Source organism: Cavia porcellus, unplaced genomic scaffold (genome assembly GCF_034190915.1).
Source record: "Cavia porcellus strain 051 isolate PalLab524CR breed Dunkin Hartley unplaced genomic scaffold, mCavPor4.1 scaffold_4, whole genome shotgun sequence".
NCBI lineage: Eukaryota > Metazoa > Chordata > Mammalia > Rodentia > Caviidae > Cavia > Cavia porcellus.
In genome coordinates, this window is record NW_026947487.1 from 8,249,395 (window position 1) to 8,262,130 (window position 12,736).

The 12,736-nt window shown below is 38.4% G+C and overlaps 1 protein-coding gene across 1 annotated transcript in view; it reads right to left on the reverse strand.

Moving 5' to 3' along the window:
• Window positions 1–12,736, reverse strand: part of Arih1 (ariadne RBR E3 ubiquitin protein ligase 1) — an 80,871-nt gene that overhangs the window by 22,961 nt on the left and 45,174 nt on the right. Inside the window, exons 3-5 of the mRNA XM_003477646.5 lie at window positions 12,233–12,377; window positions 4,824–4,916; window positions 4,147–4,202 (exon numbers count right to left, since the gene is read on the reverse strand). Of these exons, the coding sequence (XP_003477694.1) occupies window positions 4,147–4,202; window positions 4,824–4,916; window positions 12,233–12,377 (294 nt within the window). The remainder of the gene's footprint in view (window positions 1–4,146; window positions 4,203–4,823; window positions 4,917–12,232; window positions 12,378–12,736) is intronic.

The following is a 12,736-nucleotide window of genomic DNA, read 5'->3' on the forward strand; positions in this document are numbered from 1 at the left end:
TACTAACACTATCACTCAAAATGAGACTAATTTATCACTTGGAAGTCTTTAAAGACTTTGCTGATACTGTAGAAGTTTATGTTTCATAACTATTAGAGGAGCTATATATAGTTAAAGAAACTTAACTCCTAGACATGTAAATGAGGGGAAAAAACCCAATTATTATGATGAATAGAAACTTTTATTTGGTGACAAGTGATATATAATTTAGAAAAATAATTTTTATTAGTTTCAAGAAAGTATCAAGGACAAATCTGTTAGAAAGTACTCACAACACAGTGTTTCATTTATTCCTGTAGAAGGATAGCTATCAGAGGCTGCTGTATAGAGAAACCCTGTCAAACTCAACAGCCTTGATTGAATTAAAAAACACAAATAAAAAATACCTTGTTTATGAAAGCAAGGGGGAAAATATATTTTCTGTTATTTATTCAAGGATACATGCCTATTAAATGTCAGTTGCTAAGGAATAAAAAAAGAATCCATTCAATTATCATGATGAAGCACTGAAGATCTGAGCAGGTGGTGTAGCTCAGAGCAGACTGTATACTTAGCATATATACATGTTGCAGGGATCAATATCCAGCACCATCAACAATAATAAAAGGAAATCAAAAATTCTTTAAAAAGCACTGAGAGATCTAAATACTTTAGTGTAGTTATTTTAAGCTTAGAGCCACTGAATGGTTAAATTCACAAAGATTTTAGTCACCATAAATATGGTAATAAGGGTCACACAACCTGCTCATAGCTTAAGAAGAAATATGAGTAATATTAAGTGAAATGGGGAGAAAGGGTTACATGTATATATACAGAACATTTGGCCAAACCAAAATTTAAACTCAGGCCTAGATAATGACTATGAAGATGAACAAGTAAAAATACCCCCCTAAAAAAATCCAACAAACGGAAGAGAGTAATACCGAGTGTTTTACAAGAGAAAGTCAGGAAGCAGTGCATATGTTGAGGAAACTAAGGTCTACATGGTTCTAACATAAAATGTAAGAAAACACAAAGCAACAGATGAAGCTGCTTGGGACAGTGGAGGTCAGTGGAAGGCACTTTGTGAAGAACTGGAAGGTCATAAAACAAGGTCCGAGGGAACCATTGAGGCATCAGTAGCAAACTTCCATCTAAGAAACCATAATGGTCTAGGTCATATTAGTGACAATGAGAGAAAGAACTGGATGGTTTTAAGAGGAATTAGGATGTGGAGTCGTAGAACTAACAGAATTTGGAGCAAGGGTCATTCTGGGAGATGCAGGAGAAAAATCAATCAGGCATATCACCAAAGGCTGTAACTCAGAAAAATCTCTAACCCCTAGTATCGCTCGCTCTATACTGAGAAGGAGGAGAGTGTATTTGATTGTGGAAGAAGCAGTAAGCAGGGATGGAGATCAAGCTGAGGAATATATATATATGGAGGTGCCAGAGAGGCAGTGAGATTGTGAAGGTCCCAAACTCACAAGAGCTCACATGGAGATACAAATCTGAGTATTTCCAACAAACACCTATGATGGCAACCCTTTTAGAGACCAAGTGCCTAAAGTGCAAACCTAAGCCCACTTCTTTATCACAAAGTACCAACACTGCAATTAAACCTGAATGCTTGGCTGCTAGGATGGTGTTGGGCCAACTTGTCTTGCATGCTGACACAGAGGCTGTGCGTCGGCCACAGTAGTACACATGCCATAGGTTTGCCACCACTGGGCTAGAGCAAGCTGTACAGAGGAAAAGGAGCCCAGCAAACACTCAAACCCAAGGGAGATTTGAAAACCAGTTCCAACTTTAAATGCATTCCCAGCCTTTCTCAAAAAGCCCCCCCCCCCCCGAAAAAATCAATAAAAATTTACAGAGAAGACGTGATAAGAAAAAATACTCGAGGTTAAAAGCAGTCACAAGAACTCTGAGGTAGCCAAAGATTTGGAGTTAGCAAAGACCTCTCAGCAGCTATTATAAATATGTTCAAAGAATTAAAGAAATTATATTTATTTAAAGAAAAATTAGTGATGCAATCAATATAGACTCTCAGATTAGAATGGTGGTATGTGTTGTAGTCACAGCTACTCAGAAAACTGGGGCAGAAAAATCACAAGTTTGAGACCAGCCCACACAATATAAATGAATACAGCAATACTTTTTCTTTCTTTTTTTTTTTTGGTCTTTTTGAGACAGGGTCTTGCTTGGGACTGCCCTTGGGCTCACTTTGTAGCCCAGGCTGGTCTCGAATTTGCAATGATCCTCCTGCCTCAACCTTCAAAGTGCTGGGATTACAGGAGTGTGCACTACACCCAGCTTCTGAGTACAGCAATCTTAACAGCTAGAACAAACTCTCTTGTCATCTCTCCTAAACTCATTTTGTGTTTTAGTCCCATAGGGGGGGAAAAAAAACTCATGACCCCTAAAAAATACTTAGGCTCTTTTATTATTATATTCACTCCTTCAACCCAATTTTTTTATTCCTTTTGTGTTACAAACTCTCCTTATACTCTTCACACAATTGCTCCTGAGTAGCAGTACCCCCCCCCACACACACACACATGTATGCATGTTAGCTAGGTGGGCCTTCAACTTGCAGTGATCCTCTGCTTCAGTCTCCTAAGTTTTGGGATTGCAGTCATGCCCACCAGGCCGGTCCATCCAAAAAAAACGCTGTTGTTTGTGGGTTTTTGTTTTGTTTTGTTTTGTTTTGTTTTTTGGTGCCAGGGATGGAACTCATGACCTCGCACTTGCCAGGCAGGCACTTAAGCCACTGAGCTAAATCCCCAGCCCCTGTTTTTGGTTTTTGAGACAAGGTCTTGCTAAGTAGTTCTGGTTGGCCTCCAGCTCACAGCAGAGCAGGGTGGCCTTGAACTCATGTTAATCCTCTAGCTTTACCCTCCAGTGCTGGGATTACAGGTGTGCACTCGAAAAACTGTTGTTTTGATGAAACAATATAAGGGAACAAGATAAAGACAACTGAAAGAATGGTAGTACAAGATGATATATGACTTGCTTTGCTAGCCTAAACATTTTCAGTCAGAAAGCAAGGAATAATACAGAGCTGGTAACAACAATGTGTTCCAAAGCTGCCAAAGGAGACTAAGGCTAAGAAAGTGGAACTAGTGATTTTTATATAAAAACTGAATTGGTCAAGTTACTTTATTAAGTTAAGAATTTATTTATAAGGGCTGAGGATTTAGCTCGGCGGCATAAGCCCCTGCCTTGCAAGCGCAAAGTTATGAATTTGATCCCAAGTACCAAAAAAAAAAAGAATTTACTTATAAAAGTCCATGGCTGCTTGAACTAATCTTTTACTGCAGATGTACCCTGCTGTGTAGATAATTATCTAGGACTAAATTCATTTCTGGATTACCATAATTTCAGTTTGTCTTTCTAGAATGAAGTCAGTGAGGTAACCTGAAGTTACGTAAACAGTGTTGACAAGAATCTAAGGATGCTGAGATTTTACTCCAGTTTCCTGAACTCATTATGTATTTTCCTCTCCCAAGTATCTTTCCTTTCAAAAGAGGAGCTTTGCACATGGAGTATAGTTGGATGATGGCCTCCAGCTGCAGTGCCTGAATTCCAGCACAGGCCACGCTCTTCCTGGTTAGTCCCAGCAAGTGACTGAACACAGCAAAAGGCCCAGGGCCTACGATTCCCTGCATACTGCATCCCTCTACAGGAAATATGAGTCCTAAAGTTCCTATTAGCTGCACAGCTATACAAAGTTTCCAGTCTCTTGGAAATTTTCTTCCTTCTTTCCTTTACCTGGGAGCATACCTACACTGAAATCTGTCTGCTTTTGTTCCTCCCCTTAAACCTGTACAGGTACTCATTTAAAAAGATCTCTACATCTTCCCCTTCCCTTTTAATCTGTTTCCTTTTTAATCCCAGGGACCTCAACTATCACACTGACATACCACATTCTTTCATTTTTATGGTTATCCAAATCTAGCTATCATGTATAGCCAAATTTACCAGAATAGTGATTAGGCTTTTAACCAAGTTACAAACTTGTTTTTCTACTACAAAAAAAAATATACATTGGAAAGTCTCTTCAGACTTCTAAAAGGTCACCTCATTTGAGGTGTTTAGAGAAAGTTAACTTGGTTCAAGCAGCTAACCAATATTCGACATGCAGAATCTATCAAAAATACTTACATAACTGTGTTGTCATCCACTAAGATATCACAACCATGAGCAGGACACGAAATAGTCTGAAAAAGATTGAAATTTAAACCATGTCTTCATTCAACGAATATTTACTGCATGCTTACCACTGCCAGGCACATTGCTAGGTTCTGGGGATGTGTTAAGTTTATAGGATCTCAATCCTTCCCCCTTTCTATTTTTTTTTTTTTTTTGGTCTTTTTTCCTTTTTATTGGTACCGAGGATCAAACTCACGACTGCCTACTTGAAAGGCAGGCGCTTATGCCGCTGAGCTAAATCCCCAGCCCCTTCCCCCTTTCTATTTAAGGCGTATGTGTTTGTGTGTGTACATGCATTTGATATGTGTGGTGGTAGTAGTAGACAGAATTGCTGGTCTGAATAATTGGTTTTTTAACAGAAAACTTGAAAGGTAAAAGCAAAATGTAAGAAGTTTAGCCTGATAAATGCCAGTATCACTGCCTGCTGAGAAAACAAGATTGAATCTTTAAATGGAACATCGTATTGCAAACAGAAAAAAAAAAAATCTAGTTATCTTTTAATAGTTTTAATGTAGAAAATGTTGTTCATTAAATTCATTATCCAGAAAAGTTTCACCTGTTTATATTCACAAGGTTCTAAACACTGTAGGAAATTCAACAAAAATAGAAAATCAAATTGACATCCTTACCTGTCCCATGCCTTCTTCCATTATTTTAGTAGTTAAATATTCACTCCAGCACTGCATACAAAACTTATGTCCACACTCAAGGCCAGTGAAATACTGCAATGGAAGTAAAACAGGAACATTAACAAAAATATTATCAGAAAAATCACCAGGCACTGTGACTCAAGGTTTTATTAGATCATTTTCTCATAGTGGCTGAAAGAGTCAATCTGACAAAAACAAATGGACTTCTAACACAAGCTTCTAAGGGAGGAAATCTACACATGTAAATCCCCTTTAGACTAAACTAATGAGAAACACATCTGTAGTGGATATTTACAAATTGCAGGAAAGGCAAGTGACAATGAATGAAGCGTTTGTGTTAAATGTAAGACTGCCATCTACCAAAACAGATGCTCAATATCATTCATCACTGTCGAAATAGAAATCAAACCCATAATGAGAAACCATCTCACACTTGTAGGGCAGCCATTAAAAAAGAAACCTAAGATAATAACAAATATAGGTCAGGTTGTGGAAGAAGTAGAAGCCATATACATATGCTGCTGACAGAAATGGAATGTGGTGCATTAACTTTGGGTATCAGGAAGTGCCTCAAAATAAATATTACGCATAAGAGTGACTTTATGACACAGAAATTCCACTCCTAGCTATATGCTCAAATGAATGGAAAACACACCAAAAAAAAATGAGAAGTCCAGATCAGGCAAATTCTTTGAGAAAGAAAAAATATGAATGGCCTAGGCCTGGGCAGTGGTGAGGCTGATATAGGGTGAAGTACATGAGAAATGAAGAGTCAACGTAAAACAGCTGAACTTCCTTGGGGTCTCAGAAAAATACTGTAAGATTAACCGTGATAGTTGCAGAACTGGGAATACACTAAAACCCTCTTTAAATGGATGACATGCATAGTACTGAATTGGAACTCGATGAACTTGTCATTTAAAACATGTCATGCAAAAAGCCGGGCATAGTGGCTCATGCCTGCATTTCCAGCACTTGGGAGGCTGAGGCAGGAGAATTGTTGTGAGTTCGAGACCACCCAGGGCTACAAAGTGAGCTCAAGGCCAACCTAAACTGCATAGCAAGACCCTGTCTCAAAAAAAAAAAAAAAAAAAAAAAAAAAAACAAAAAACAAAAAACAAAAAAACAAAAAACAAAAAACAAAAAACAAAAAACCATGTCATGCAAATAAAGAAGTGCAAGGGAGGATGTGGCTAATCTAGAAAATACAGTAAATCAAGAATAAGAGTAATTTTTGTTCTAATCTTAAGATTACTTGATTTGAATTGTTAAAACCTTGAGAAACGGTCAAATGAAGGTAAAAGGTTAATGTGTATGAGGATATTTAAAAATTCAAGTCTGGTGAATTATATCTTTTTAAAAAGATTCAAATAATCACTACCTTGTTTTGGTTGAAGAATATTTTATAAAACTCATTATTTTTAACTGAATGAATAATACAGGTTCATGACTAAGACCTTTTAACAAAGCAAGGGGCAGCAGCACATGCTTTCAGTCCTAAGCACTTGGGAGGCTGAGCCAGGAAGATCACTTAAGCCCAGGAGTGGGGTCTGCAGCAGCCCGGGGGAGTGTTAGCCAGAAGAGAAACAACAGTCGCCTGTGAACTGATGAGTGAACGTAGAAGACATGGGACTCGGTAAGATACAACAGAGCAGCACTTAGTCACAGAAAAGAATGATTGGCTGATCAGGATCAGCAGTGGGTCAGTGCCTCTGAATTCCTGGGCTTCAGCCTGGGCGACACAAGTTCCACCTCCTAAGAATTTTTTTCTTTTTTTTTCTCCTCTTTGTCAGCTTACGTTGAAAGATAAGTCCCTGTCATTTCCATCCCTGGTGCCGTTTCATCCACCCAGTCTCATTTCTTATACATTATTTCCAAGGATGCTACAATGTACACATACAGTAGAAGAGTCATGTGCTCTTTTCTGTACCTTGTTTTGGTTTCATAAAAAAAATTTAGGGGCTGGGGATTTAGCTCAGTGGCATAAGCACCTGCCTTGCAAGCTGGCAGTCGTGAGTTCGACCCCCGGTACCGATAAAAAGGAAAAAGACCAAAAAAAAAAAAAAAAAAAAAAAAAATTAACAGACTTCTACTGATGGCTCCACAGTGGTACCCAGGCAACTGTCTCTTTTCAGAGTTTCAAGGAAGGCAACAAAGCCTATTTAAAGCATCTGCTATTAACAGGCACTGCGACTTTTTTCATTACAATTCTCCCTCATCTGCTGCATACACACCTTTATGATAACGTGCCTCTACCTAAGAACAGAAGTATAGAAGCAACACTACAGGTACTCATTCTCAATCTGTTAAGTATTACCATTTTCCCTCAAAAGAGGTGACAGCAGTGTGTAGCATGCAAGGCTACATGGCTTCTTACACCTATGCCACTACAGTATATGATCCAACTCCTTGATCTGTACCAATCCTAACAAACAAACTGAACCAACTTCATTAATTTTGATCTCACTTTCTCTTATTTGTTTGTTTTTTTAAAATTGTTGTTTTGTCTTTTTGATACAGGGTCTCCCCAAGCAGTTTAGGCTGGCCTTGAACTCACTTTGTTGCCCAGGCTGACCTCAAACTCACAGCAATCCCCCTGCCTTAGCGTCCCAAGTGCTGGGATTACAGGCATGCACCACCACGTCCAGCTATTGTTTTTTTGTTTGTTTAGACAGAGTCTTACTATGTAACCCAGGCTGGCCTCAAATTCACAATGATCATTTTGCCTCAGTCTCCTGAGTGCTGGAATTACAGGCATGTGACACTACGCCTGACTCATTATAAGAGAGACATTGCAATTTGAAAAAACTTTTGAGACTATTTATTCTACTGTACACTCAGCTCATATTTTCTGCCAGTTTTACCTCAACAATTTAGAATGACTTTTTACTTAAGAAACTGACCATTTATAAGAATGGAAAACATTCTCTCAACTTCATTCCAGATATTCAAACACTGCTGTCATGCAAAAGCACTTTATTTATGTATGAGTAACTGTGACCTGAGGAGCTAGTAGGAAACTAACTTTATACCCTAAGTAGGTACTAGATTGTCCTACCATACTGAAAAAGCTGCCTCACTTAAAATGCTTTCTCTATAATAAATACATTATGTTCTCATGCTCCACCTATTCTTGCATAAGCAGGATTCATCCTCACCTTGCTCTCCCCAGCCCTGATCTCAGCACTGGGGAGTGAACCCAGGGCCTTGCACTGAGCCACATTCCCAGCTCTTCTTTTACTTTGAGACAGTCTGGCTTCGTTGCTAAGTTGCCGAGGTTGGGCTGGAACTTGTGAAGCTCCTGCTTCCGCCTCCCAGCATTTGTTGAGCCACCATGCCTGACTCTGTCTACTCTTGTATCTTAACAAATTATCCAAGTCACCCTTTTACCTCTCAGAATTTAATATTTCTTTCCACACTGATCTTTCACATTTCCTGGTAAGTTTATTCTAAGCTTTTTAACTCTCTGTGGCTCTCATAATTGATCATTTTTATACTGCTCATTATTTCTGATTGGCTAAAATTTGACAGATGCTTATGAGAATTCTGGCATTAGTCTTTTGACCTTACATTCAAAAAGTCAGGATAACTGGGTGTGATGGCACATGCCTATAATCCCAACACTTGGGGAGACTGAGGCAGAAGGATCACCGCAAGTTCAAGGCTAGCTCAGGCTACACAAGTGAGTTCAAAGCCAGCCTGTACTACACGGCGAGACTCTGAGTATTTCTAAGTATCATCCCTCTTGTCCTTTGACACACTTGTTCCCTTACTATCTTGTGCTCACTTACATGGCTCCTGGAATTTCCCCCTAACTCAAGGAAATGGATTATTCACTCATTAATGCCATTAAATCATAAATAAAACTGATCAAAAAAATCACACATTAGCCAGGGTGGTGGTGCACACCTGTAATCCCAGCACTTAGGAAGCCGAGATGGGAGGATCACTTTGACTACAAGGACAGCAGTGAGTTCAAGGCCAGCCTGAACTGAACAACATACATAATGAGATCTTGTCTCAAAACGAAACAGAAAGAAACCCTAAAACTGGAGCAGATAGTCTAGCCATCAGCTGTCTCACACAAAATGGAATGAATTAAAAAGGTAGGCTGGATCTAGATCAAATTATTTGTAGTTTCCTAGTAACATCGGATTCCATAGAAGGGCTTCAAGGTGAGGTACGGGACAGTGGACCACTTCCCCTTTATAATCATTTACTCTGCCTTGACCTAGTTAACATTAGTCTTAGAATATAAAACCCATTTACTTCACAAATATGAAATACGAGGTAGTTCAAGCTGTACGTATTTCTTAGATGGTGGAGTTAGTACAGCTAATCTTAAACTACTTTGAATCGAAACATCATGACTATCGGTTGCCAACTGCTGGTCATAGGGTTAACCACCTGTTATGCCAACACTTGGGAGGCTGAGGCAAAAAGACTGCCACAGGTTCAAGGCCAGCCTGAATTACACAGGGAGATCTATAACCCAACCACTGCAAAGAAGACAGTACCTTTTATTTAACAATTTATTTTCACATGGCACAGTATAATGCTGAAATTTTCTACAAGGATAAAGATACTGAACATTATAATTTCCTTTTAGAAATTATAAGGGGCTGGGGATTTAGCTCAGTGGCATAAGTACCTGCCTTGCAAGTGTGTGGTCGTGAGTTTGATCCCTGGTACCAATAAAAAAAAAATTATAAATGGAGAAAATTATAAACAGAGAATACTAAAAGTGAAACATCAGAGTTACTAAGTAATCACTCATCAGATTAGTAAAGTAAAGCTTCATGAAGAATTTTAGATAGCTATTACACCTGGAACAGAAGTGGTTACAGGCTGAGGAGGTAGTTCAATGGCAGGATAGCCAATGGCCCTGGGTTTGATTTCCAGCACCAAAACCAAACTAAACCAGCCAGACTTGGTGGCACATGCCTGTTATCTTAGCACTTGGGAGGCTGAGGCAAGAGATCACTGTGAGTTTGAGGACAGCCAGGCATACAAAGTGAGTTCAAAGCCAGCTTGAATTGCATACTGAAACTCTTTCTCAAAAAGGCAAAAACAAAACTCAGAAAACCAAACCAAATTTAAAAAGTTAAAACTCTGTATCCATGAAAAAATTGTGAGAAAGTCCTGGCTCTTTCCTAGTACACTGCACAGTTTCTATAACTCTGACTTACTTGTCAAACCACACTGCTCCTTTTGTTACCTTATCTTGCCACGCACTCACCAGGTGGCTTTTAAAAGAGGAACCTGTTCACGTGTCTCGCTACACTACTGACTCCTATGCGATCTGATTTCTAATCCTGCCATGTTCCTTCAAATAACTTCCCAAAGTCCACAGTAAACTTCTGACTAATATCAAATCTAGTTCTGAATTCTTTCTCTGAAGATTTGAGCACTAATTCACTCTTGAAAGCACGTTGCCTTTCTTTGCATCAGTACTGTTTCATTTTCCTGGTTTCCCTAACTAACAAACAGCCTCCCTTCAGAGGCTATTTCAGATAGCAGTTTCTATGGGTAGTCCTGCCTGATCAGAAACTCAAATAGGTGTCCACCCTCCATGGTCCCATCTATCATGTACTCAAATTAAGTTAAGGGTCCACCCTCCATGGTCCCATCTATCATGTACTCAAATTAGAGTTAAGGGTAAATGGTAAAACCTGAATTTAAACTGGGCATGGTGGTGCACACCTGTGGCTCCAGCACACAGGACGCTGAGGCAGGAGGACTGCAGTGTGTCCTAGCCCAGCCTGGACTACATAGTGAGTTCAAGGCAGCCTGAACTACATAGTAGAACCTTGTCTCAAAAAACCAAAAATAAATAAATAATCTGAATACATTTTAATAGTAATACTGATGCTTTCATAAATAAGTTAGGATTTGTAATTTAAGCAAAAGAAATGATACTTAAGGCTTCAATAGATTTGGGCGGGGGCGGGGGGGTTTACTAGGAATTGAACTCAGGACCTCACACTTGCCAGGCAGGCGCTGCACCGAGCTAAATCCCAGCCCCTGCAATAGAGTTAAAAGAACATTCCAATCAACTTATTTGAAAAGTAAGCCACTAAAATTCAAGTGAGTATAAATGGTTTACATTTTCCCAAAGCCAAATACTCACTTGTTAGATTTATAACCAGAACATGAGAATCCAGAAATTAAGCCAATACTTTTTCTACTAAATTACATTAACTCAACTATTATTCTATTTCTTTAAGGGTAATTAAATTTCTTCTTTAAAAAATTTTGTTTCTGGGGCTAGGGATTTAGCTTAGCGGCCTAAGTGCCTGCCTGGCAAACACAAGGTTGTGAGTTTGATCCCGGGTATCCCCTGCCAAATGTTTCTAATCAATTATATAACTGAACAAATCAATTCCATTCAAATAATCTTCTTTAGGGACATATATAAAATGCCAGGATATAAAAGTGAAAAGCCTAAAAAAAAAAAAAAAAGTGAAAAACCTTTATATCCAATGAATTTCTGGTGCCAAAAATCTAGTATAAGTAGTTATTACGAAGAGCTGCTTAGTTATTATATGAAGCTATCAAACAAAACAGTTCTTATAATATTAAATAATTTCTGATTTCTTGAAACATTTTTGAAGCTGAATTCCAAGTAACTAAACATTGTTATACTACAAATACAACTTTCCAGCGGTTACCAATAACGTGTTCACAGGGAAATTGTGTATGTTTAAACCTAAAATTTCTTACTGAAAATCTATTTTAACTCAAAAATTTTAAAGTGCATATTTCATTTAGTATCTTTTCTAATGTCACAATTTTAATATTAAAAATCCCTATAAGAATAGATTTGTGTAACTGAAAATTTTTTTTATGGTGATTCCTGAAAGCAGACTAACAAATAGCATTAAAACATTTTAGCAGGGAGTATTGGGGTACATGCCTGTAATCCCAACACTTGGGAGGTTGAGGCAGGGAGATCACAAGTTTGAGGTCAGCCTAGACTACCCAGTGAATTCAAGGTCAGCCTGAACTACATGGGAGACCCTAACTCAAAAAGCCAATTAAAAAAAGTTAGTAAGGGTTTTGGGTATTCAAAAAGAAATCTGAAGTTTTAAAACTATTTCAATTAGGACAAATAATTACTCACAGTTTACTTACTATTACATAATTATCCCCACTGTAGTGGTAAACTGTAGAAAGACTTGGGGATGTGGTAAGAACTTCTAGAAGTTACTTCAAAAGGGGTATGAGGTGCGCCATTAGGGGAATCAGTTCTTATTTTTCTTCCTTTCCTTATCCTTAATACGCTGACAGATTATTGGCTGTAAATTACTGCTCCCCAGCCCCCAGGTTATCTTTTGTCTAAAAAATGAAACTGAGTCAGTGCTAGCCTTAAACTACCAGATACTCACCGAATTAGGGTAGTTCAGGTAGCAGATCTGACAAGGCATATCCTGTGCTGATGACCTTGTATTCATCTGGCGTGTTCGAGACTTTTTACTTGGATTAATTACATGACACTCAGCAAAGAGCTTCTCCAGGTTTCCATCAAAGTACCTGCATTGTTTAAACAGAAAGGATGAGAGCTCAGCACAGCACAGTTAAGAGCTCTCCAAAACCCTCATTTTTTACAAAAAAAAAAAAAAAAAAAAAAAAAAAAAAAAGGCAATGAATTGAAATAAACCAAGAGCCTCACCCTTCTGTTACAGAAGAGGACTGCTATAGTTACATGTCAGTCAGCAGTGGCTGTCTATGAATCTGTATGAGTGTGTGCGAAGCACACTGAGTTTCTACTATTCTTTCAATTTTTAAAAAATTTATTTTTAAGCAAGAGTTAGGAGTAATACAAATGAATGCTGTGCTGGTGGCGCTACTGCTATCTATGAAGAACAATGGTATTTTAAAAGACTAGGCAA